This window comes from Manis pentadactyla, chromosome 6 (genome assembly GCF_030020395.1).
Source record: "Manis pentadactyla isolate mManPen7 chromosome 6, mManPen7.hap1, whole genome shotgun sequence".
Lineage (NCBI taxonomy): Eukaryota > Metazoa > Chordata > Mammalia > Pholidota > Manidae > Manis > Manis pentadactyla.
This window is the reverse complement of record NC_080024.1, coordinates 11,977,166-12,003,763: the sequence shown is the minus strand read 5'-3', so window position 1 is coordinate 12,003,763 and position 26,598 is coordinate 11,977,166. Positions and strand designations below refer to the sequence as shown.

General features: G+C 35.6%; 1 protein-coding gene across 2 annotated transcripts in view; it reads left to right on the top strand.

Moving 5' to 3' along the window:
* Positions 1–26,266, top strand: part of NYAP2 (neuronal tyrosine-phosphorylated phosphoinositide-3-kinase adaptor 2) — a 239,826-nt gene extending 213,560 nt beyond the window's left edge. For both annotated transcript variants that reach the window (XM_036913631.2, XM_036913638.2), the window contains one exon: positions 24,329–26,266. In XM_036913631.2, coding sequence (XP_036769526.2) covers positions 24,329–24,556 — 228 coding nt within the window. In that variant the 3' untranslated portion in view covers positions 24,557–26,266. The remainder of the gene's footprint in view (positions 1–24,328) is intronic.
* The last annotated feature ends 332 nt before the right edge of the window (positions 26,267–26,598 follow it).

The following is a 26,598-nucleotide window of genomic DNA, read 5'->3' as shown; positions in this document are numbered from 1 at the left end:
TGCATTTGACTTAACATTTTCTTTTGTGACCATCAAACAGTCTTGCAAATCATGATCATTACTTCCTGTCGGATGAGAAAACTGAAAAGCAAAAGGTCAAGTGAAATCTCCAGCTCACATAGGGAGCAGTGACAGCTCTGGGACTGGGATGCCTCTCTGCTCACTCTCTGTGCAGTTTTCTTCCCTCTAAACATTAGTGGTGGGTCTTTTAGGGCAGAAACCTATTATAAATGTTGTATACCTTTCATCACCACTAGAGGGGGGAAGAGGATCTTCAAAGTTAACGTGACTGCGTTTACTTGGACTAGAAATCTTGACAGTCCCAAGTTCAGTGCTGCACAATGGTTTCATATGAATGAACTGAGAAACAAAAAAGCCACTGTATCCCAAATGATGTCCTCCACTCCTTTTGGTTTGCTAATTTTAGATTAAAATAGATTGAATGTGCATTTATGCCAGACATTGTAGAATAAGATTAAGAACAACTATAAATATACCAACACACTACAAAATGAATACATGGCCCGTATTTAATTCATAGTGAGGTTTTAGGCAAGTGCAATTGGCTGTTCTTTTACTGTGTATGTTATCTGCCTACAAGCATACAACATGGTACATTCACTTACAGAAGGGGTGCTAATTATTATTTCTTTCCACAAATCCATCTCTTCCTTTTTAGAGAAAAGATCAGAAGTCATAATGGAATATGAATTTGGCATTTATTATTGTCAGTTGTTTTAAAGCTAGGGGCCCCTAAGTAAGTCTCTGCATATTACATCTTTAGCTACTACAAATAACAGATCATCAGATCATTATTCTTAATTCATCCTTTGAAAACTCATTCCCATGGAAAAATTAGGGGCAAAGGTAATCTTTACACTGACTAGATTATAAAAACAAACTCTTTCCATTCCTCATTAGCCAAAGTAACAATAATAATAAATATTGATCAAAAAAAGAAGAAAAGAAACACAGTCCTCCCTTGTCAACTCTAGGAAAACAGGTATCCAGAATATACAGAGCAGCCTTCAGTTTGGTCTATACTTTGAAAGTCATTGAGAAGTGCTGAAGTAAGTAACAATAAAACCCAAACTTCATGAATATTTAAAGTGTTAAATGGGAACGATGTAGTCTTCAGTATAGTAATAGAAACGGTATGAAAAAAATAGAAAAGTATTAGAAAATGCCTAACTTAAAAAAAGAAAGAGAAAGCTTAATTTTTTTCTTTTTGTTCTGTCCCATAGTCAGATGATGTGCAAATGGAGAAAAAGTTAAATTAATAGATACTATTATTCAAAAATCTCTTGTTTAAGACAGTTTGAGCACCTGATCTGAGGGGAGTTGGGGTGCGTGGGAAAGTCTGTGGAGGCGGAGGGCACAGACTCTCCCTTGTGTAAGGGAAAGCGGAAGCTCTTTTCAAATGAACAGCTTTGATTTGCACATTCTGGCCCATTAAAACACCCTCTGCTCTGAACAGTGGACCTGTCCTGTGCGAGTCCTACTTGGGAAGGATTTATGGCTAGACCACGATGAGTTCCTCTGACCAAATCCGTTCCGTATGGTTTTGCTGTCGTTCCCCCTCCAGGGCCTTAGCGATGCGCAGAGACGCCAGGAAATAAAGGATGGAGACCATCTGTTTCTCATCTCATCCAAAGAGGCTGGTCTAACTAGAGGAAGTGAGGGCATGATGTTGTATGAAGTATTTTTATTAGACTTGAGAGTAAAATGCTGGAAGGTTGTACCAGGAGAGGTCAGGAAATCCCTCCCTTTGCAGACCTTTAAAACCACAACAGATTCCCAAATTGGTGCAATGACACTAGTGTGGCTCTGCCTGAAGGTGAGGGAAAGGACCCACAGATGAGTCTTTAGGCTTTTATAAATATAATTTTATAGAGAAAAAAAATTTAAAGACCCTTATAAAATAATGGTCTTAATTATAGTTTTCATACCTTTTTACTGCCACAAAGGGGTGCCATTGGCTTAGTTTATTTCCTCATCAGAAAACGCTTTCAGTATTTTCCCTAAAAATCCTACTCTAGGCGTTTGGCAATCTTTTGGAGGATCAAATAGTAATTCAGATGTTTTTAAAATATGTTTTGGAATGACAGATCTGGATTAAAGTCAGTTTTCCTAAAATTTCTTTGGACTGCTCATAACCATTTCTTCAGCAAAATAAACATGATCCTTGGGTAACTGATGTGAATTGCAGCAAACCACACTCTTTCCAGGCAGTGTTAGGAGATACGGGCACTTATGAATCAGTATCTTGTTGCTATGGTCACATAACCTTTTTGGTAATAGAATTCTGTGCTGATGAGCGGTTATTAAAGGCATAGGACATTCAGGAAGCTCAGTCCCTCTTGAGGAATGGCATGCGGTAAAACAAGAGCAGTTTGGGACACCAGCAGAAATACCTTCTATATGTTCTTCCTTGGCAGGGGGCATGGAAATGCCAAAGGAGTCTTCAGCCATTGCTCTGCTCACTACCAGCATTCCTCCACGGCCCCTTGATCTTGGGTGTAGTGACAAAGCGGGTGCCCTGTTGTTGAACTGAACTGATACATGCAGCTCACAGACTTGCTGTGGGGTGAGCAGAGGACGCATTCAAGGATGAGGAGGTCAGGTGAAGCCACAAAGCATAGGGTCTCAGTTTTCCTGAATTGGATCCAGTAGAGTTTCAGTTACTAGCTTTCTGCTCAGATCGCTGCTGGGTAGCAAGAGGAGACAAAAGTAAATGAAAAACTTCTGTTTCTCCTCTCAAGACATTGATGAGGAAACCAGTGTCTAGAAGAGAGTGTAACTTGCAGAGAGTTTGGACTTTGAATATATATCAGGCTGTGGTGTATGGATTTGGAGGTGTATGAGACGTTTTTGCTATGCCTTGTTAAGAAGGGCTATATTTTCTGGCACCTGCACATGAAATGCTTTGTGAACTTACTGGAAAACTAGGCTGAGAGTTTTTAAAGTGCATCTCAGAAGAGTTTACTATCCCTTTATCTAGAAGCTTTGGTGGGGAGTGGAGCAAGTTAGTGTGTTTAGAATAATTGACAAGAACTATCTGTGTTCACATTTGCCCCTTGAGGCTGTTAGTGGGAGCAGGTGGGGAGCAGCCGTGCTGTGTGGTGCTGCTGGGATTCCCGGAGTGACTAGAGATGTGCAGAGTCAATCAACGCAGTGTATGGGGTAGAAAGCTGCCCTCAGTCCATAAGCACCATCCCGTGACCACAATCCCGATCTGTCACTTTTCTGTTGAATTTTCTCCCTTTGCTATTTGAGACCAGGAAGCTCTCCATATTTGCTATTAATGCCAACTGAGAAGAGGAACATATGTTACATCCCATATCCTGAATCTGATCTCTTTGCAGGTTCTCCCAGGACCAATATGTTGAGAGATAACCAGAGGTCATGTTTGGTCCCAGTGGGGGTGTCATGCCGATTTGTTGATGTTTGCCAAGGGCATGTGGGTCACCAGGGTTCAGAGAACTTGAACAGGGGTATAATCCGCAAATTATATTTCTAATACACTGATTTTAGAGTAAATCATGTTTTTAGCAAAGTGAGGGGTGAAACTCCAGTAAGATATTAACGGGAGAAATGATGGGATGCTTAACTTCTGTAGTAAAATGAATGATTACCCATTAGTACTTCCTCAGATTCTTTGACAGGATATGTTTTTGGCACAAACCACATAAATTACATTAAAATTTTTCAATAGTCATTTTTCCCTAATTGTGAAAGAGTTTCAACTGCTCTTTTCCAAATGTTGAATAAATCAGTGGCTTCCATTTTCAGAGGTCAAGTTCTTTCAGATCTTTTTTCTCAAACTTCATGGGAAGGAGGTAACCTTTCCTGCAATATGTAGCATTTTATTTAAGAGAGTGAAAATAAAAATAAAGACCATTTGTTTCTTTCCAGAATACTATGTATTTTTGGATTGCCTGATTGAACGGGGAGATATGAGCTTGGAGGAACCAGCAGTATCCGAGCTGGAATATACTTATTTGCAAAAGGCATTGTTCATGAACATTGTCAGGGTGAATGTAAAGATGCACATGATCACAATCTCTGAATTTAGTTCTAGCTCAGTTATTCCCCTTGCTGAGTTCCATGGGCAAATTACTTAACCTCTCTTACTCATGTGCCTTATCTAAAAAATAGTAGTAATGAAAATGAGCAGTGATTATCATTCTAAAGAGGATAGATAAGGGTAACTTATGATAAAATGGATTGAAAACATCATTGGTTTTGTTATCATTGCTCAATCCTCAACAGATAATGAAAAAATTATTTTATTTCTATCCCAGCTAAAAGAAACATATTAAATACAGTTGTATGAAAAATTTGGCAGATTATGTTGAGGAAAAATGTGACTTAACAAGTATGGACACCATTATAACTGTTTTAGAAGCTTGTGCTAACTTCTGAGGAATGCTTTAAAAAAGGACATACTTTATTTCAGAAAAAACAGTAGGAAAGAAAATATTAGTAATACAGTATAAACCATGGCTCTAGAGAAAAACCAACTAGGAAGTAAGATGTTTTGCATTAATTTTAATGTAGACAATACAGAGAGTGACTTGCTGTTTTTTTTAAATTTTGTCTACAATGTTCATTAAAACATAATTATATTGAATTAAATAATTCTGTTTCATATCTAATATAACTTAAAACAGTATTTAAATATCGTGAACACATTGGTAATACATTTTCATTTTCAGAGGGCAGTTTTTAGTAGTTTTCATTCTTTTTTCAAATTGATATCATTGTTCACTTTCATCTTCTAATTTCCAAGAATGATTTAGCCTGTGGAAAGCTGACAGTAGTAGAATCAATTGGCCCTGGCTTAAAACTTTCTGTCCTTCATCAGCTCAGTTTCCTCACCTGTCATATAGAGATATTCACCACTGTTTTGGTAAATATAAATGGAGACATAGGGTGGGATGAACTACGGAGCTGCTAGCACTGTATTTACCGTACTAAGATGCTGATTTACTCTGGCGTTTTTTCTCATCATGTAAGTCCCTCCTATGCACCCAGTGACCATTTGGGTCCATCAGTAAGTCTCTCATGGGCTCTAGGGCTTCCAGTCAAAAAGGTCAATGGAAACCTTTAAAAGTGTTTTTTTGCACTTTGTTCAAACAAATCTCTTCCTTGTTAACCAGAGACATCTCTGGCAGAGAGTAAAATGTTGCTCAAATTTAGAAGTATGGGAAAAACTGGCTATCTAAAGGCCCTGCCTTAGAAGAGGGACCAATCAAGTGCAAGAGTGTGGAGTTGATTCTGAGGCTTTATGACACCAGCAAGGGGTGGCAATTCATTCATAGAGTCTGTCTTACTATGAATGCCAAATATAGCACTACACCCTGAATTATTCTGCTACAATAATTTGGATTTTTCTAGCATTCATGGCTCAATTTTTTCAAGAAGATGATATTTTTAATTCAAGCATTTTTATGGGGAACACAAATCTTTAAATGACAGAGATAGAGTCTTATATTTATCTAACTTTATTCTAAGGGTATGATATATTTCATTGACTGCCACATAATCAAACTGTTATTGAGACTAGTGTTAAGCTGAGGCAGTTTGTGACTTGCCCAGTGCTCCCTCCAATGCAATTTTATTCCCTGAAAACCAGAAGTGGGCTGTTGGCTATTAAAAGGCTAGGATTTGTTTTATAATTATGAACCCACACCTTCATAAAAAAATGTATGTAAAATTATCTCATTGCTTATGTGCATGGTATTTCCATAATGAGATATGTATCTGTGCATAAAAGTCTTTTTAAAGATAGGATGTAAATTATTGGGAAATATTATTCTAAACCATTCCACCCTAAATATGGCTTTGCCATATAAAATAGTTAGATAGAACATGAGTTGTCCTATAGCAATATACTTCACACTTTGTGTGCTTTTTATATTTGTGATTATTATTATTTAGGTGAGTAATGGAGCTTCTGTAATAGACACAACCTAAACTTTGAGTGTTTCTTCCTTAAAAAAATGTTTCTTAGATTCACAAATTAAACACAGGTGTTCTTGTTTGATGATTGTTCCTCATTGTTAAATAGACTTGGGCTTCTCCCAAATTATGGTTTTGTCATTCCTGAGAACATCTAAGTCTTTTCCTGAATCTCCTGTCTCAAGCTGACAAGTGAGGGGTCAGGGAAAAGAGACAGCATCATATATGAATGATTTTTATCTGTCTGTTCTGAGAGAGACACACAGTCAGAATTCAATCACAAGGCCTTTTGTATCTGCAAGGGAGTAGGTCTTCAGTAAATAAATGCATAAAACATGGTAGCAACAATGGAGTAAAAGTGGAGGGATGAAAATGTACAAATCTTGAGATGTGTGAAGGCTTACTGCATCTGGAGACAGGCTGTGCTGCATCATGGATTCTGAAGTCAGATTTGACTCTTCTGTTCCCTGGTGGCATGTCCTAGGGCAAGCGATTTAACTCTTGTGAGCCTCAGTTACTTAATTTGCAAAATAGTAAGAGAAAGAAAAGGAACACTTATTGGTCACATGCTCTTTTCCAGGAACAGTGACAGATATGTAAAGTAAAATATTTTTAGTCTCTTTGCATCCATACATCTATGCCAAGAACTGAGTCACGTGGTATAAGACTCAAAAGTGGTGGCTGTGGAGTTAGTTTTCCTGAATTCAGGTTCTAGTTCCACCCACTTACTGCTCAGTGATTTAGTAGGCATGTTTCTTACTCTTGGTGCATCAGTTGTTCATCTATAAAATGGGCATCATATAATGCTAATGTGAGGAGTAAATAAGGGCACATATAAAGCACATGGGACTTTATATGTGCTCAATGTTTGTTAGCAATTGTTAATATTTTTAGCTTCCTGATACCACTGGCACTGCACAGAAGCATCCTCTATTCCCTCTATTCCTCATTATTCTTGGACACTTACTGAAAGAGCCTGCCATCCAGCCATGGCAGATACGGTCATGAGCTAGAGGACACTCCTCTCTGAACCAACTGAAAGCTCATTTATGTTATCAATAGAAAAAGTTGATTAAATGTTAATCTTGAGGAAGATTTTTCCAAGAAAAATAAAGTTCTTAAAAAACATAAAAATCTTTATTATTTCCCACTGTGGTCCTGAGTATAGCCATGAGAAATTGTAAGGTCTTTCATGAGTCATTTATGATTATCCTACTAGAATGTAGCCAATGCATTTACAATTATCTTCATGATGGCAAGTACAGAAAGCCATAAGAGAAGCAGTTGAAATGGGGAAGAAGAGAGAAAAGTCATAGTACTTGTAGGCCACCTCAATTCCATTTGCAACTTTCTGACAGCTACAAAGTATTACAAAACACCCAAGCCCTCCTGCTTCTCCCTTGTCTTTCTGATTTTCATTTTCCTGCCACTTGAGTCCTATTTCTGAGCACCTTATAGGTCTGAGTTTTGGTAAGAATGAGGGAGAAAGAAATCTTGTCATTACAGTTGTTGTGAAATCATGGATTTCTGAAGTTGTTGTTGGCTGCTTTTCTGGGCTCTTAGAAACTGGACCCAGAAGAGCATATCACCAAGGATTCCTCATATTTTCAGAAGTAATAGGCATGTCACATCTTTAAGCATCTAGCAGTCTTGGTTGACAGAAACCACCTTTCAATTTGAGTCAGGAGTGGTGTGGGCTGCCACAGGCTATAGAGAGCCCAGAGTTCTTGTGAGGAAGTTGTAGGCAATGAGCCCAGATGTGACCATAGGTCCATATATTTCAAGAGCAAGCTAAGTTATGTAGACATAATGCTTTTGACAGTGGGAACCCTTTGACATTTCTAAGCAGATCAATGACATGATGAATTGTTCTTGTGTAGTATTCATTACATTGTTTCTGCTCCCCCTGTACTGTTCTGTCTGTTGACTCTCTTTCCTCTGATACCTAACTAAAGGGCATCATGATGGGAAATGCCATAGTAACTTGTGAACTAGAGTAGCATATATGATAGACAGCAGAGTCACAGGGACAATCCTGGGATAATTTCTAGCAAGGGATGTATTACTTTTAACCTTAGCTTTAATTCCATTTCTGAACATAAGCTGGTCCTTATATATAGAGAAGAATGACACTGTGGCCCGTAGGTGGTTCTTTGAAAGGCAGGTGCTGAGTGGGCATGGGATGGCAGAGCCATTTTCTAGGTAATAACTTCAATCACTTTCAGGCTGCAAGAGTATATGTTTGTCACAACTATGGAAGCTTTGTGAATATTGACTTAGGAAAGATAATTTTAAACTAGCTGGCATCCTGAATGGTTAAAACTCTAACTACCACTTAATAAAAAAATTCCTTCCAGTTTTTAAACTTGAGTAAACAACATTAAACTGCACTCATGAGAAGTATGTTAACAGCAAATAAGAGCCTTTAATTCTGGAAATTAGATTTCAAGACACTCAGTTTGTGACTTCAATGGAAACACTTGGTTGATTTCTCTGAGAAGCATGCCTTACACGGGGCATGTCTTTTCCAGTTATGGGAGCCCATGGCACCTCAGTTCTCGCTCCTTGAAGGATGTCTTCTTGGGTAGTGAGCAAACAGCACGGGAAGAGGAGAGAAGCAGGAGAGAGGAAAGTGAGGTGCAGGATGTACAGTCAACAGGAAAGGGCCTCTCTCTTGAGCTCTGAGCTTGATAGACGATGGACTACAAGTAAACTCCTTGCTCTTAAGCTGATTTTGTTTTTTTTATATAAGGTGTTCATTTTCTCCTGCTTTTCCATACTGACCTCATGATGATTTGGATGAATTTGGCTAAAATGAAAATGACCAACCTCCTTTTGAGGAAATCCGGTTATAGTAGGAGTCCAATTAGCTAATGGCCAAAATTACAAGGGTTATTTTGATTACTTGGGGAGTAAGTGCTGGTTTTTAGTTAGGATGAAAGGCCTCTAGCTTTCTGTCAGTGTGGCTCAGACATGGAATCACAGAATGAAAAGCAATCTGTTTAAATGGTGCAGTTAGAGAGACCCAGAACCCAATGCCTGCAGCTGCCTAGGAGGCACTGGATGTGAGTACTTTCCCACTTTGATAAAATCAACCGTACAGAAGATACTGTTCTACTGTATGAAGTGAATGGCAACTGGCACTTTGCCTCAGAACTTTCAGTGGGGAAAAGGTTGAACTAGAAAAGCAGGCCTATTTAAAGAGGGCAGAGAAAACTCACCTCCAGCCGCTTGTTACCATGTTTCTCTGATTTTTCAAGAGAAGCCAAAATCAATGCGTTCTTGCCTCCACCCTCAACTCCCCCAGTTTCTCTCTCTGTCTCTTAAGGTTTTCTTTTCACATTGGCTCAAAATTTAAAATACAGTGCAGTTTATAGAGAACATACCTGTGAGTCTGTCGCGGCCCTGCATTTCATGATGTGTTCAGTCTGGCCCTTTCTGCCTTAGGCCCAGGCAAGTGAAGTGACATTCTGTGGGCTAGTAAACAGCAAAGCTGGCTTCAGCACTGAATTATTGTGATCGCCAGGGTGTTTCTCCTTCTACAACAAAGTTAAGCTCATATTATACAATGCATTCTAGTGGAGAAAAAAAAATTATTTTATGTACTTTCCCAGCTCTATGCAAAGTTATAAGAACTAAAAATGATTGTTAGCTGTTCCAATGATGATTAAAGTCTGTTCCTGGCAGAATAGCATATTGAGCTTGCCTATGAACCTCCCTCCTTCTCTCTTGCTAGATAAAAAAATGTTTACTGAGATGGAAATCTCATTAATTTATCCATGGTTAGGTCCATATGCACTATTAAAAACCAATATTTTGCAATGAAATTAAATTTGAAATTAAATTAATGCTAATATAAGCGATTAAGAGAATATACTCAGTGAAAAACGTCAATACATTTATTATAATTGAATTTTATCTCATAGTACTGTTTGCTCCTTCAGGGAATATCACTTTAAGGCATTCTACTTATGAACTTCCTGCTCATTTAAAAACATAGATTAATTCCAAAACTCGCTCAGAGGTTTTTATTTTCCTTTATTACAAATAATTAGCTTAATCAATTAGCAGCTGAAATTGTATCTGAAGTCATTATCAGGTTTAATTGCTGAGGAATATGTTGTGTCTTCTTTATTGGGAAACATGTATCACAATTTTTCTATGGCCTTTATACTTTCCAAGGGCAAAGACTTTATAAACATAGAATAGCAAAAAGTCAAGTCAAGAAATATATATATATGTGTGTGAGTGTGCGTGTGTATACATATATACATATATATATATATGAAGATTTTAAGATTATACATGGTCCTGCCTATGGGCATAGTGATACTTTTTTAAATATTTGGGCATGAATCAGCTTTCCTCTGAAAAGCCTCATCTTGCACTTTGATACATGAATATCATATATCACTTACACTTCTATTAGATGTCTGTCACAACTTTATACAAACTTTAATTCAGCAATATTTTAAGGTTATTTTACTTGACAGTTTTATATCACAAAACAAACCTTTCTCGTGCAATGCAATAATTATTTCTCAGTCATTGCATTTTTCTGTATCCTTACACAAAAGAATCCACTTATTATATCTGTATATGCGCTCTGTATACATAATAAAGATGCCAACATCGTGTTACTCATGCCTACATGGATGGTGGGTTATTTAATAGATAGGTTTCCATTGTATGTTTGATCAGTCTTTTACCAGAGAACATGAGCTAAATTACATACAATTGCCAGTTTGCATTTGTTCATAAGAGATACAAAGTTAACGTCCTGGGTTGACAACTTGCTTTTGCGTTTACTTGAGGTCCTATAATATTAAATTGTGATGCATTTTAAATGTTAAAGACCTTCAGTTTTCTAGACATTGAAATTTTATTCTTTTCTAAAAATCTGGTTCAGCAAAGAATTTGTGAAATGATAGTTTCATTAAAAGAATTAGCATCTTCTTTCTTGGTGGTATGGAAGCCGTCCCTGGCCTTTTTCCCACACGTAGCTTTTTGCTTTTTCTTCTAATGCAACTCATGAACCAGCTAACACTTTTGTGTAACTCAGTCAAGAGACCAAATTATACTTGGAGAAGCATAAATAAAGGTGGAAGGATCACTATCTTGTTTGCTACCTTGGAACTGAGGAGAAAGGTGTTTGTTGACATGAATTTCATTTGAGGTTGATGAAATAAAAAGAAATATCTTCAGAGGGGTTTCCCTGGTGCAGTACCAGAGCAGGTCATGTATTCTCAGCCCACAGTCATATGAAAGTACTACCAGTGAGGAAACCATTGGCAGGTGAGGTGACATAGAGCTATTCTTCCATAGCAAGAACGGGGTCATTGTTCTTATTGTCACTGGAACTGTTATTATTCACCACTTGGACACACCTTTTGGGGTGCTCCATCCATTCAATGTTTTAGTGGCCACTTCCTCAGGAAGGAAGCCAGGAGGGAGGTAATATGAATGGGCAGTTCAACCTTTGCAGTTCTACTCTGAGATAGTGAGGATAATCCGGTGAAAATATTTTAGGGCCTGATGAGTGTATTCTTGTGGATTAGAGGCAAGGAACCGGAACTACAGATCCAGGGTCTACTGGGGGAGGGAGGTTACTGTATTCTGCTGTATCGATAATTCCCTGTTATGACCAGTGCGAAACCTGTCTCCAGAGACTGATGAATGACCTGCAACCTCTTCTGAACTTGATTTTCTCATCTAGAAAATAGTGACCACCAGGGTCATTTGGGAGGCTAAAATGAAATGATGTAGTTGGAGTGGTCACACAGGGCCTTGCTCATTGTTGCTTCTCTTATTACACTGTTGATGTTGTTATGATTATTACTCAGATTGTGACAATCCTTTACCCCAAAGCCACTTCATCAAAGGTGAATATAATAACCATGCTATGCTTATTGTGCCCACGATCCAGATAAGAATCAGCATGAGAGGATGGTGGTGAGACAGTGATGACAAATATAATAGACAATAAGGTCAAAGTTTCATCTCTCCACCAAAGTTTGGACAGTTTATGAGTTCTTTAATCTTTTGATCTTTGAGCAGCAAACTTTTCCCACCTTTATTTAGTTTAGCCTACTGTTCCATGTCATTGGGTGTATGAAGTCAAAGTAGTGTAATAATTGTGTTTGTGTGTGTATGTGTGTGTGTTTTTCCCGAGGGGGCCGTGTTGATCATGGCTTGGCTGTGAGACAAGCTGGTGTCATGATAGAGGCAGAGACTTTTAGCATTTGGTATATTCAGTCTTGGGTTCCAGTTTCAGTTCCAGTTCCAGTTCTGCTTTCTATTAGGAACATGATGCTATAGATATTACTTAACCTCTTCAAACCTCAGTTTATCATCTAAAAGAAGTCAACAAAGCATGCTTACAGAGTTCTTAAGCCTTAAAGAAATTGATATATGCTAAGTGCCCTTAGAGTGTCTGGAACATAGTTTATGCATGATAAATCACTGTTGCTGCCCTTGTTACACTGTTGATGTTGTTATGATTATTACTCAGACTGTGACAATCCTTTACTCCAAAGTCACTTCATCAAAGGTGAATATAACTTGCAAACTTACTTCAGAACTTCTATAAAATCATTCAAGAAAGTTTTGATATCATTCCTTGATACTAATTTAGAATCTCAAGATTTTATTAGCTTTAGGCAACCATTTTTTTCTTCAGTGACATCACTGACACATATATTCCTTCAGCAAAACTTTATTTTATGTTTTTAACAACATGATAATCAGGAAACCTATAGAAAGTTTTAATAATTTAATCATAGATGTATGTTACATTCATACATGTATATATAATTACATGGAAGTACTACCATACACACATATGTGCACAAATGTGTGACATATACTTTTATACATTCATGCATACATATGTTCATGAATTTGTGTGCATGTGATAGGCTTCCAGATAGTCTTCAGCATGGATTTTTATTTTCTATTAATAAAGTATAATGATTCTTTGAAACACTTGTTAAATATTTTCTTAAGTGACACACTTTAGAAGACTTTCCTATGTTCCAACCTAGAAGACTGTATTTGTCCAAAATGTACATCATTTGAGGTAGGAAAATAAATGCTGATCAGTAAAAGGCTGATTAGTTATGTAGATGTTTTCACTGGAATAGATTTATGTTTCAAATAGGTAACTATCACACCAGGGCAGTTGAAAGGGGGAAACAGTTTTTCAGTTTTGGCATTCCTTTTCTTAAAGTAGAATTGATATGCACATTCTAATGACTGAGTTTCACACCAGCTATTATGTCATAAAATGAAATTGTGGTACAGAATTACTTACAGAATTTCAAATATGACAACTATTATTACTGATAAATATATGTTTGAACAATTGATTAAATATTTGAAATAAATAAAAGTAGATTCTCAGCTCATGAAGAATTAAAAAGTAAAATTTGTCCTTTCATTGTTTTACCTTTTGTCTTATTTTTCTAATTAAATATATTTTCCCTTCCTAAGCAACATACATCTGGCAACAAAAAGGAATTTTTTTTTAATTAAGTAAAAGATGAGTTAAAGAGCCCAACAAAACCAGAAGCCTTGAAAAATATAAAGAATTATACTTACAGGTTATCAAAAAGGCAGGAAATTTAAAGAATAAAATAATCGAGTAGTTCTGAAAAAATAAATTGATTTGACTGTGTACAAATTTGAAACATCTATTTGTACTAACATAAACGACTAATTATTAAGTGTCAAACATTGGAAATTATTATGGCAAAATATAAATACCCAAATTTACAAAAAAATTATATACTATGAATAAAACTACCACCGCATTAGGAAATAAAAGAAAAAACTAAGACTATGGGTCTCCTGTTATTAAACAATTGGGAAAAATTCAAGCTCATTCAACTCATTATTAATAACATCAAATGTTGAAACAAAGGCTTCTTTTAGACCCAAAAATTTACAAAGTTGTTTTTGTTTACTTTTTTTTTGGTAACACAACTTATTCTAATGAAGATGTGGTAAATGGGAATGGAAAAATGGTTTAACTTTTCTGGAAGACCAATAGACTATATCTGTATCAAGAGCCTTAAAATGTTCTGACTGTTCTACTGGGAAATATTGTTTGTTTAGATTTCTAGGGAGAAAAAAATCATAAAGTATTGAAACATGACTTACAGCATTTAAAAAATGAAAACCAACCAAATGTGAGCAAATATAAAATGGCTAAATAAAGACATTCATACAGAATAGTTTGTTTTTATTATCATGTCTTGAAAAATGTATCTAAAAGTATAATTATAATAATGAGAAAAATGCTAGGATGTGAAATTTGATATATGGCATAATCACAAGTTTTAAAAAAGATATAATTTATATATACATACATATATAATTATTACATGTCTATGTTATGATTATTCCGATTTATATGTAAGGAATAATATGTACTAATTATAAACTAATATATCCTAATAGTATATATTAATGTATACTAATAATATATAATCCTAATAATATATACTAAGGTATATATATACTAAACTTCTTGTGTGGTGGTATCACAAATGATTTTTATTTATATTACTCTTATCCATATTTCATAGACATATATTACTTTTATAATCAGAAAAAAGTAGTGAAAACATCTACCTCTCAAACTATTCAAACTTTGTTTCAAGGAAGCTGTAACTATATAAAACACAGTGGGACTTGTTTGCAGGTACTGACTTATGATTCTAGGGCTACAAAAAATTATATAAACAGGATCTCTGTTTTCAGAATCTTGTGCAAAACTCATAATATATACAATGCTCACAGCTTGGTGTAAACCTGTCTTCTGACCTCAGGAAGTAATGAATGAATGATTGAACAGTAGGCCAGCAGTAAGCACGCATGCCTATCAGAATTCATAGAGGGTCCCAGAAGGCTTTCTTGCTACAATTAGCTAAACTTTAAAAACGTAAATGGGATTTTACATGAAAAACGAGGCTGTTGGGAAGAGAGGCTGCAACTCTCTCTCCCAGAGAGTTTCAGAATGGAAAAACAGCTGGAGCTACAGAATGGGAGAAAGTAATGGGCCTGTGGTGTTGGTGAGTTATGAGTAATCAGATATGTCTGGAGTATGAAGTGAATGGATGGAGTAAAATAAGTCAGCCAGAAAGACAATGTTGAGGCTCATTGTGAAGGACCTGGAGCATTAACTGTTTACTGCAGGTAATGGGGAGCCTTTGAATAATATGATTTTATAGGGGCTCCACAGAGGACGCTTGGGCAGAAGTTTGGATGGTGAATTAGAAGTGGCCCCACGTAAGTGTCACTCTAGAGGCAAGCTCAATAGCCCAGGAACTGCACCAAGAAAACAACATTAGGAATGTAAAGGATAATGACAGATTTGAGAAGCATTTCTGAAGTAGAATTTATTGCTTTTAGGACCATTTGAATGCAGTTGCCTGAGACCCACCTTCCCCAGAATCTAGAATCTCTGGGAATGGTATGTACAAAGTTAGCATTTTGACAAACTCCCAAGGGGGGCTGAATGCATGTAAGGTTTAGGAAACAGGTTTTGTCAACTTAAGCCAAAGGGCCAAGGATTGAGAGACCCCAGAATTCAAAGGATTTGAATTCTTGAGACCTCAGAGTCCAAGGGAGATGTTCTGAACTGTAGAACACCCAGATTATGACTGATGTGGAATCGAGGGCTGAGTTTAAGGTTAGATACCTCCTAGGGTTGAAAAATCCTGGGAAATATTTTTTTTCACTTGTGCAATTTGGGATATTCTTGAATTCAGTTGAGCCAAAGTGGAATAAAATCATTCATTGAATCAAAAATTGCAAGAGCTCCTTTCCTGAAAACACATCAATTTCCAGTCACTCATTTGTCCAGTCATTCATTCATTGCATGAACATTTATTACATCCTGCTATTGTGCTAAAGGCTAAGGATGTGAGGATTAAGAACAGAGCATCTGTCTTCAAAGAACTCCCAGTCTACTGGACATAGAGAAGCTTATATTTTTTGGGTAATGTATTTTTGAATAAAACTGTAATAGATTCTAAATTATTAGGTGTAATCTTCCCAAAAGACCTGAGGTCTTATTATTTTTATTCTATAAGTAAAGAAGCAAGGTCTCAGAAAAGTTAAGTGATTTGTCCCAGATCTCACAATTAATAAATAGCAAAACCAGGTTATGTTGTCCATTTGGTCCATATTATTCTGTCTCCTCAGAAAGTAGGAAATCAAACATGCACCCAAAAATAGAATTGCTGTTCTAAAAGAAAGATGCACAGTGTACCAGAAGGGCTTAAGATTGTCCTAATTAAGGCCCTGTTTAGCACAGTAGTTAAATCCAACCTCTGCCCTCGGAGGTAACCTGTGACCAGGTCTTGATTAAAGGACATCACTATAAAACTGACGAGTTGGGTGTTTTTCTCCTTTTGCAAGCAGAGAAAATGAGCAGTCTACATTAACTTGAAACTCTATTTTGTCTTTATAGCCCGGCATTACTAAGGCTTATTAATTTATAATTTTAAAATATTTTTGATGAGTGTGTTTTACACAATTGATATGTAAGTGATCACAGATATATAAAAACAAATAGTATATATGGCTTAAAATACCAACATATGATGTTTCTCGTTATGTGCCTAGTGGAGATTGTATACCAAGAGGGACCTTCAGATCTAGGAAAAAGAAGGGCAAGAATTAATGTATACGCATGATGTTACATTCAAAAGCAACTGTGAAATCAAAGTGTGGTTCTCATTTTATAACGATGTCTGTGTCTCAAAGTTACATTTAGACATCTGAAAAAGAAACTGTAGTTCCAGTTCTTGCCTCAGCTATAAACTTGTTTAATAATTCTTTTATAAAACATAGGTTCTGAGTCAACATGGCCAATAAGTGAGAGGATTACTAGGGAATAATTAAAAAAGCATCTGATTAATAGATAAGAGTTAAAGATGATGAAAAAAATACAGGAAATACAAAAGACTATAGAAAAAGCTATACCCAAGGTGCTATTATTTCAAATAATATCATTAGAGTCAAAAGTTATAAACATTTTATATATAATCTTTAATTCTCACAATATCTCAGGCAAGGAAACGAGGTACTTTGTACATCATCATCAAAGTGAGATTAAAAGCCCAGGGTCAAATCTGGGCCCTAAAAGTTCCTGCTTTTGTTGTATTGCACACACTGATGTGTTTACTTGGCATTGTACACTTATATTATCTGGGTTTTGTGGGGTTTTTTTGTTTGTTTTTTGGTATTGCACACTATTATATATTCAAAGAGCTCCATTCTGGCTTTCATAAAAAAAAGAGAGAAAAAAGTGCAGAATCATCTTCCTGACTTTGAATTTACACTTTCAAAGTTGAATATAAAGTGATTATAGGTAATTATAAAGGCACATGGATTATTTGACTATAATCTTTAAACATTTACCACCACAGAAAATATCATGGTATTGGGTTCCTTCTATAAGCTTTCAAAATATCAGTTATTTAAAAATAGATAACAGGGAAAGCCTTACGCATTCAAAAAGAAAGACTTCTTTTTTTTCTGTGTAATGATGAAGTAACATGGATTTGATCATTTGTTATTTGATAACTAAGTAATAGACCAATTAGTGAATTTGCAAGTGCAGATAATTGTAACCCTTCTGTCTCTATGTTCTGTCGGTTTCAGCAGGTTTATTGAGGGCTTGCACTGGTGCCTATACTATGCAAAGCTGACTGCTTCTTCCTAAAATATAGTTGGAAAGAAAGAAAAACAGTTCACTAAAATCATTTTTAAACAAGCTCTCAAAGCAACTTTTATATTGAAGTTGAGTCCTCACAGTGACACATCTCAGAAAAGCAAATAATCATGTAGGGGTATAAAAAGAAGGGGTTGACCTTATAAGAAATCTCTTATCTAGAGAATTTCAACCAGATTATCCACTTTCTTTAATTCCAGCATTCCTCCTTGTTCTTATAATGATGAAATTTTAAAAGTGTAGTCAACATGCCCAAATGATTTCTCAGAGCGAGTTTCAACTCTGAGTCTCATCCTTTTGATTTAACTAATGGGCCAAACTTGATATGTAAAATATTGTAAGCACCTTTGGATCAATGCTCTTCATTCTGTTTTATAGCCCTCTTTATAGAGCTAATATTAACATGGCTCTTTTTGTTCTTCTAGTAGGAAGTTCTAAAGTATACATATTTTAAGGGTTAATTGGTCAGTTACCGAGAGGTTAGCAGACTTTTCCTGTAAAGGGCCAGACAGCAAATATTTCAGGCTTTGTGGGCCATATGTTCTCTGTCCAACTAAAACAGGCCAACACGAAAACAGCCAAAGTCAGTGTGGCAGCAAATGGGTGTGTCTGTGTACTGCTTAAAACAGAAGCTGACATTCGGATTTCATGCACTTTTCACGCCATGACATACTCTTCTTTTGTTTTTTGTTTAACTATTCAGCAAGGTAAAACATTCTTGCTCATGGACAGTACAAAAACAGGTGGTGGGGTATTTGGGAAATGCATTGTAGCTTGCCAACTGCAGCTCATTATCTTGAAGTATTTGTTAAAAAGCCATGATACTTCCATATTTATTCTTTATGTGTTTTGTTAATAAAGAATCCATCTCTTTGCCCTCTAAATGGGAGAGGAAGAACGTTTTCAGTGAGAGCGCTAACACCTCTGGCTGACCTCATGCCCCCTAAGGACAGGGACAGCACAGGCACCCGTGACTCATCACCTCCCCCTTCTAGAATCACATCAGCTGGCCCTCATGCCTGCTCTTCCTTGGTGCCCCACTGCTGCTGTCAATGCTCTCCTGGAGAAATCTGCAGGGAATAGGGAAAATCGAGAGAAATTTGGTATCTCTAGCTTCTTTTTTAGAAAAATTATGATTTCCATAAAATGGGCTCACAGGATTGGAGAAATTGGCACATAGCAAGCAATATGGAACTGATAGATTTCCGGCCGTCCTGGAGCACCTGAAAGTTAGAATTCGTATTGGGTTTGTTGTTTAAGAAACTAAATTTGTTGCACAAGTCTCAAGGCTCATAGCTGAACATAATTTCAAGGTGAGTGAGGCACTTGCTCAACGTTCTTTCTTGTATCTCTGATAAATTATTATTTCTTGCACATGCTAACCCATAAGGCACAAAAATCAAAAGCCATAGAGATTAGGCATGCTTTTATCAATTTTATTCTGGTATCATGTTTAGTGCTGAAATGTTCCAAGTGCTTATTTCAGAGTATTTTTTCTTTATGATTTACATTTTTTGGAAAATTGAATATTTTAAATAAATTATGTGGTGATTTATGATTAGATAGCATTACTATTCCTTTGTTCTTTGGAAAAATATCCTCAATATCAGGAAGAACTTACTTTGTTCCTTAGAGAAAGTAACGATTGAAGTGAATTAAAGACTCCTCATTTATGTTGTTCTTGATGCATTAAAGGATCAGTAGGTAAGACATTAACAATGTCTGAGGCTTTACACTTTCCCAATCTTTTTTGCATGCTTTACTTAGTTCACTGTCTCTTACAACCATGTGAAGTATGAAGTATCTACTCATATACATAAATACATGAAGTATGTACAATATACATGAAGTGAGCATATGAAGTACATGCAAATATATATACTATGTATATAATTATGTACCTATACATATACAATTTTTGTAGGAAATACAAACAAGTTCAGAGAAATACATGACTTCAATGTCCCACAACAATCAGGACTGCAAAGAATTCATTTAACTCTGTCCATTATACCATGTGGCTTCCATATGAAGAATGAAAAATACAGTTAAAATTGGCATCTGGAAAGAATATGGCCTTTTCATGTGATTGACATATATATCTATATATAGATACCTATCTATATATAGATATACTCTTTATTTGAATTTTAGAATAGTTTCTAAGTTTACAGAAAGGCTACAGAGAGTGCACAAAGGGTTCTTGTATACCTCCCCACAGTTTCCCCTTTCGTTAATACTTTACATTACTGTGTATATATTTGTCAGAACTAGTGAATCAATACTGATACATTATTATTAATGCCTATAAATTCATTTGACTTCCTTAGTTCTTATCTCTCTCTTTCAGGATCCCTTCCAGGATACCATAGAAATTAATTTTAGTCCTGCCTGCTTTGCCTTCTGTAGACTTTGACAGTTTCTCAGATTTTCCTTATTTTGAATGACCTGGACCATTTTGAGGATTGCTGGACTGGTATTTTGTAGAAGGTCTCTCAGTTTGGGATTGTCTGTTATTTTTCTCATGGTTACACTGGGTTAATGAGTTTTGGGAGGAAGACCACAGGCGTAGTGTGCCTTTCTCCTCACCTGACGTCAAGGATACCTTCAGACTGTCATTATCACTTACCACTGCTGATCACCTGGTCTGCTGTAGGTAGTGTTTGACAGGTTTCTCTGTTAACTTACTCTCCCTCTCTTTTTCATCCTGAATTCTTTGGAAAGAAGTCACTGTGTATCACATACAATTAAGGGATGGCGATTTATATTTCACCTCTTTGAGTAGGAGCTTCACTTGATTTTATCTCTATCAACTTATTAGCCAAGAATATTGCCTCTGCTGAATTGTGTTATATGAAAATATTTCCCAAGAGATGTGTGCTCATATGAATTAAACTATTGTCTTACACTTGTCTCCCAATGTATACTTGGTATCATAAGTCATATCTCAGAGTTCTTTCAACTTTAGGGTGAAGTAGAATAGGATTTTACAGCTAAATATAACCATATTTGAAGAATTTGGTGATGAAACAAAAAATAGGAAAGCCATGAAATATTTTGTGGGACCACCCACAAATTGCTAACACACTTCATATAATTGCTAAACATATTATTTGTTATGTACAAAGTACTGAATTGATGCGCAGAATCTTACTATCAGACTGAAATGTGGGTTTTAGACACATTTTAAGCATAGGGATTCTACCATGAAAATGACCATAGTAATAATATTGGAGTTCAATTCCAGGAATTAAAAAGAATATAGACCCTCCAGAAAGAAATATTTACAAACACATACCATTTAAAAGTAAATATCGCAAGTAGATTTGTCTTCTCCTAAATGAATCACATTCTACATTCATTCATTTCATCTGAACATAGTAATAATTTTCTTGGGTATTTTAAGTGAGAAAAATTGTTTGAGAGCAGATTTAACATAAGAAGATTCTATACAAGACACAGCAGATTTGTTAAAATAGTAATAAAAAATTTTGAATTGGCTATTTTCTAACAACCTATAATTGAATTCTCTTAAAATATCTAGCCCTCTTTCATGTATTGGGCAATATATTCTCATGAAATTTGTATTGACAATACATCTGGCCACCAAGGGAAGACAGGTCAATATTATAGAGTTAGTCTGAAAAAAAAGGGGAGTTTATTTTCTTCTATTAATGTTTAAACCATTATATAAGTCAAGTGGACATATTATTATTTTAAAATAAAAATGTAAAGAATATGAAAACCATACTTTATAACTTTATTCTTAAACTTCTATTATTTAGATATTTTGGAGAAATTGATTATCCTTAATAAATGAATAGCATAATTGACAGAAAACACACACTTCTACTATAGATAATGTAATGCAATTATATGTGTATGAAATATAGTGTCCCCTACAAAATATATTGGTGACAATGTTGTCAGAGTGATCCAGGAATATTATTTTTCAGTCACAAGTACTAATTCACACTCTTAAAATATTAAAGGAAATATTAAGTAATAAATGACTTACTGTTTTTATGGATAACTAAGTACAATGCAAATATTGAACTGATGCTGTGAATATCTTACCTTCAAGAAGGTTGGAGGTTTTGCAGTTTCATTGGAATGTGTAAAATCCAGTGCGATTTGACTAGAAAATTATCTGGAGAGTTTTCTGAGAGGCAACAAAACTGATGATGGTGGCTTTCTATTTACTCATAAAACTTACCGAGAGCTTAATGACTCTGTTCTGCATGTTGGGGCTGCTGAGATGGATGAAATTTGGGTCCTCCCCTCTGGGAATTCTGTGTTATAAATACCATTTATAACAGTTTATAGTCACTCAATAAATTTTGTTTGTATTTCTACCAAAATAGAGTTACTGTATTTTTATTGCATAGACCATTGTTATAAAATATGATAACCCTTTTGAAAAACTTCCAAACCACTTTGGCAATATCCAGTTGGGACAAAATCCTGTTGGTTAGGTTACTTCAACAAACATCTAGAATTTTCCTTTAAAAAGTGAACATCTATGGCTAACATCCTGGGCTAGGGACTAGAGGACAGTAAAAGGCATAAAGCACAGCCTATCCTTTTAAGCAATTTTATATCAATTAGGCACATACAAGACACTTACCTAAGAGTGTCATCTTCTGGACTCCCAAGTCAAGTCACTGACTTTGATTTATTTGATACGCAGTTTTTTAAAATTATTAAGCCATAAAATATATTTGTGAGTAGCATCTGGAAGTGGTAGTACATTAAACAATAACTACTATTATAATTTTTAGATAATATTTAGGAAATGGGACATGCTTTGGTAGAAAGATTATTCACTTTGGAGTGTGAATTTGAAAAAGGTCTGTATCACAGGTAATAAGCTGCGACCTTGATGTAGTTCCTTAACCTTCCTGAGGCTCAGCATTCCTACTTCTGGTGTGCAGACCAATCTTAACTTTCAGGGAGGATGGGAGGACTTAATGTGACGTAAGTAGAGCCCTTTGCACATGCTTGGCAAAGAGCGGGTATGGAAAACAGCTAGATATTTGTCAGTATTAGAATAATAATACTTGGACAATGGTTTAATATTTTTAAAAATGACTACCTTCATTATCCAATATAAGCCATACACCAGCTTCTGAGATTGAAATATTACCAATTCTGTTATTTAGATGAAGAAACCAAGAAGTAGAGTGACTCGGGGAAATCTGACACATCCGGGCATGGAAGCTTTGTTTTCTAGCTGTGGGTCCTGCCCTCTCCGTAAAGGACTGGGAATCATGAGAATCTGATTTTGCCTTGTTCACACAAAAGCCTACTTTCCTGGATCTGGGCAAGATTTATGATTTCTTAAAGTCTTAGCTTCCTCATCTGTACATTGAGGGTGTAGTGTTCTCCTAATTTATCTTCCCAGTCCTTTCCAGGTTTACATATACTTTGAGAATTAGTGTAGCATAGTTGTTAAAGGCACAGTGTTGGGGAGGCAATATTAGGTTCAAATCCTTACTCTGCCACTTACTGGCTCTGTAATCTTAAATAAGTAGCCAATTCTGTCTCCTTTTACACATCATTATGGGTTAATAAATAATACATATTTAGAGCATCATCATTGTGAGGAATAAATGAATTAAATTGTTCCAATGACTTAGAATGGAATCTGGTATAGAGAAAGCATACTGTGGTTACTATTCTAAGATCGAAACGTCAAATTCAGTGACTCCAAGTGAACTACTTTAACCCTTCAAGTCATAGAGTGGATTTGCTTGAACAATTAAGTGGAGGCCTCCCCATCCTCAGTTCATGACACGATCACATTGCTATCCTTGTGTGCTATCCTGGACAGACTCAACCCACTGACTCTCTTCTAAAGAACAGTATTGGTGGACATGGCCACGTATACAGGGGGACAGTATTTATCTGTCCAGAAATGTATATATGTATATCCATATCCAGTTAGTACTGAATCTTCTTCTGATAGACAATTGACCTGATGAATCAGTCTGTTTCCCTAAAGTGCTGGAACTCTTTGGGGGGGGTGTCAGTATGATTGCAGAGGCCAGTTATTCTAAATTAGACATTTTCTGAAGCATCAAAAATGTAGCTGAACTTCTTTGGTAAAATAATTATTTAAACATTTGAATTCCAAGCATTAAATGCACACTGAAAATCATTTTGGTAGAAAAATTATTAAAAATCTTAATTCTGTGTTACTTATAAACAAACCCAAATTTTGTTTCAAGGGTAAAAATGTTCACTAAAATCTCCAAAACATATCACATTCATATTCAATTATACTGACATATTGGGACCTATGAGAGAATGGGATCAACATGAAAGTAATAGGTAAATATTTGGCAAATTGCTTAAAGTGATTTAAAGAACGGTTTGTTTCTCTATTGTGGACTTTTAGAACATATCAGAAAAATATTTTCACCCAAATTATTGTTTAATAATAATGTTGACTGATTTAAGTACAAAATTGATTTATAGTTTCTGTACTTCAATTTTGCTCTGTAAGAATTACAAAGATATAGAAAGGCTGACATTTTCAAATCAACTGCTAGCACAATGCAAAAAAAATTGCTTTCATGCCATTTTTTTCTTCTGTATTCACTCTTTCTTTTTTGCTAGGTGGCATGCATGCAGTGGTTTCATGGAGACCATACAATGCTTGAGATGATTGAGAAAAAGCGTTGCTTGTGCAAAGAAATAAAGGCTAGACAGAAAACGGAAAAGGGCCTTTGCAAACAGGATAGCATGCCTATCTTACCCAGCTGGAAGAAGAATGCAGGTGCAAAGAAGTACAGTCCTCCACCCTATTCTAAACAGCAAACAGTATTCTGGGATACTGCCATATGACTTTGAAGGATGACATGAGCTCCACGTGACTTAACAGGAAGAAGGAAGTCAACTTGGTCATGTGATGAGTAACTGTTATGTATCTTCTCTGTTTGGAAAGGAATGCCAGCACTTCCCTTGGAAAATCCATGGGAAGCTGTGCCTATTCATGACAAATTCCAGATAAAATGTATATTTCCTTGCAATTAAGGCACACTTATTTATCCTGGATTATTTTGAATCCAGAAGATATTAAGATGTAAATATTTTACTAGTTTATGGGTGACAACTGAAATAATACACATTATACGTATATGAACTACAGAAATATCAAGAGTTTTAATATATGATATAATTTCGGTATTAACTGGTTTGTTATCTCTTTTATATGTAATCCCTTGATGCCTTTTATTATTAATTTTTTGCATTTAAAATGTTATTTTTGTCCGCCCACATTTAGCTTCTCTACAAGAGCTCACAACTATAAATCATGTTCAACCACATAATATATGATCTGGTGCTAGTAATGTAGAAGTCAAATATCATTCGTTAAGAATGCCTATTGCTTTGTACATTTGTAAGGGTTGATGGGAAATAGATGCAAATATGATGCTTAATTTGGACATCCATGTTACATCAACACCAATATTTTTGCTACATTGGCTTTATAAAAATTTCTCTTCAATATAGTCCCGTTTATTACTAAACAATGGTTAGTCAAACTATAAAGAAAGTTACTAGGACATATTGGGACATCCTAGCAGCAAACATTTCCTTCAGAAATGACTTTAGGGACATGTATGTGTCCTGGCATCATTGACCTGATTGGAGGAGACCAGGGTTCACTGTGACAGTGGAAGGAACAGGAAACAAAAGCTAAACATCAAGACTGCTTTCAAGAAAGTGGGACCAGTGGCATTATAGCCACTTCAGTCACTATTTTTAAGTAACTTTTAATGTATTTGTTTGTTTACCCTAGGAAATGAGAAATAAACATTCAATCAGATGAGTTCACATATTTTAGTACATGAAATGCCAATCTTTCTCAAAATTAAGGTCAATTAATGAATTAGTATCTCTCATTCATTTTTTTCAAATTATCACCACACTTTTGGGTCGTAATCTTCTGCACATGATCATCACACCCACTTTTACTGATTATGACACCGTGACCAAAGAATTATGACCACTTACTTATTATATTTTGCTTCAAGCAAGAAACAGGAAATGCAGGGGGTGGGGGATGGGGTGGATTCAGTTTTCTGTGGTGGTGAAATTTAAGTTAAGCAAATCGTATATATCTTTTAAGAGCAACTTGTTAGTTAAATATAAATATTTCCATGGATGAATAAAAAGGAAACTATCACATATATTTTGTATATTCAAATTACTATTTATGCTTCCTAAAATTGACAGTATGTGATTCTTCTTTAATAATCAATTTAGTATTATATTTCTGAGAGAAAAGGTATGTGTTTGAAGTTATTGTCATAGTGGCTTTCCTTATAAGGGTTTTGACAGCAATAGTACAATGCTGCTCAATAAAACCAAATATAAACAGGAGGTAGGGAATTTTTGTAATCTATATTGCTAAAAATCTAGTAATGCTTTATCAGTAATGGTTCCTTTCAAGACTTTGAAATGGTATAAAATAATTTTTTAATATTTTATAATTAATGTATATTTTGATGTCCAATTGGAATTCTGAAAGAATAAGGAAAAAAGGTAACTGGGAGCATGTGTACCTGTTGTGTGTGTGCCGCATATGCGTGAATGAAAACTCAGTGCTGAGAACTGTACGCATGAGATGCTTACTGAAGTTTCAGGTTTTGCTTGAATTACTAAGGTGGTTAAAAAAAAAAACAGAATAAAAAATCCAGGAAATCATGCAGCAATCTTAAGTAGCTTAAATAAATTCTGCTGCCATATTTCACCAGTTATAGATACGTTTCAAATCCAACAGTCAATGGAGTACAAATTTAAGAGTGATGGATGGAATGTGTTCAGATAAAATCAGAATTGAAATAAAATGTGTTTATGGCCCAAATTGTTATTGTGATTTA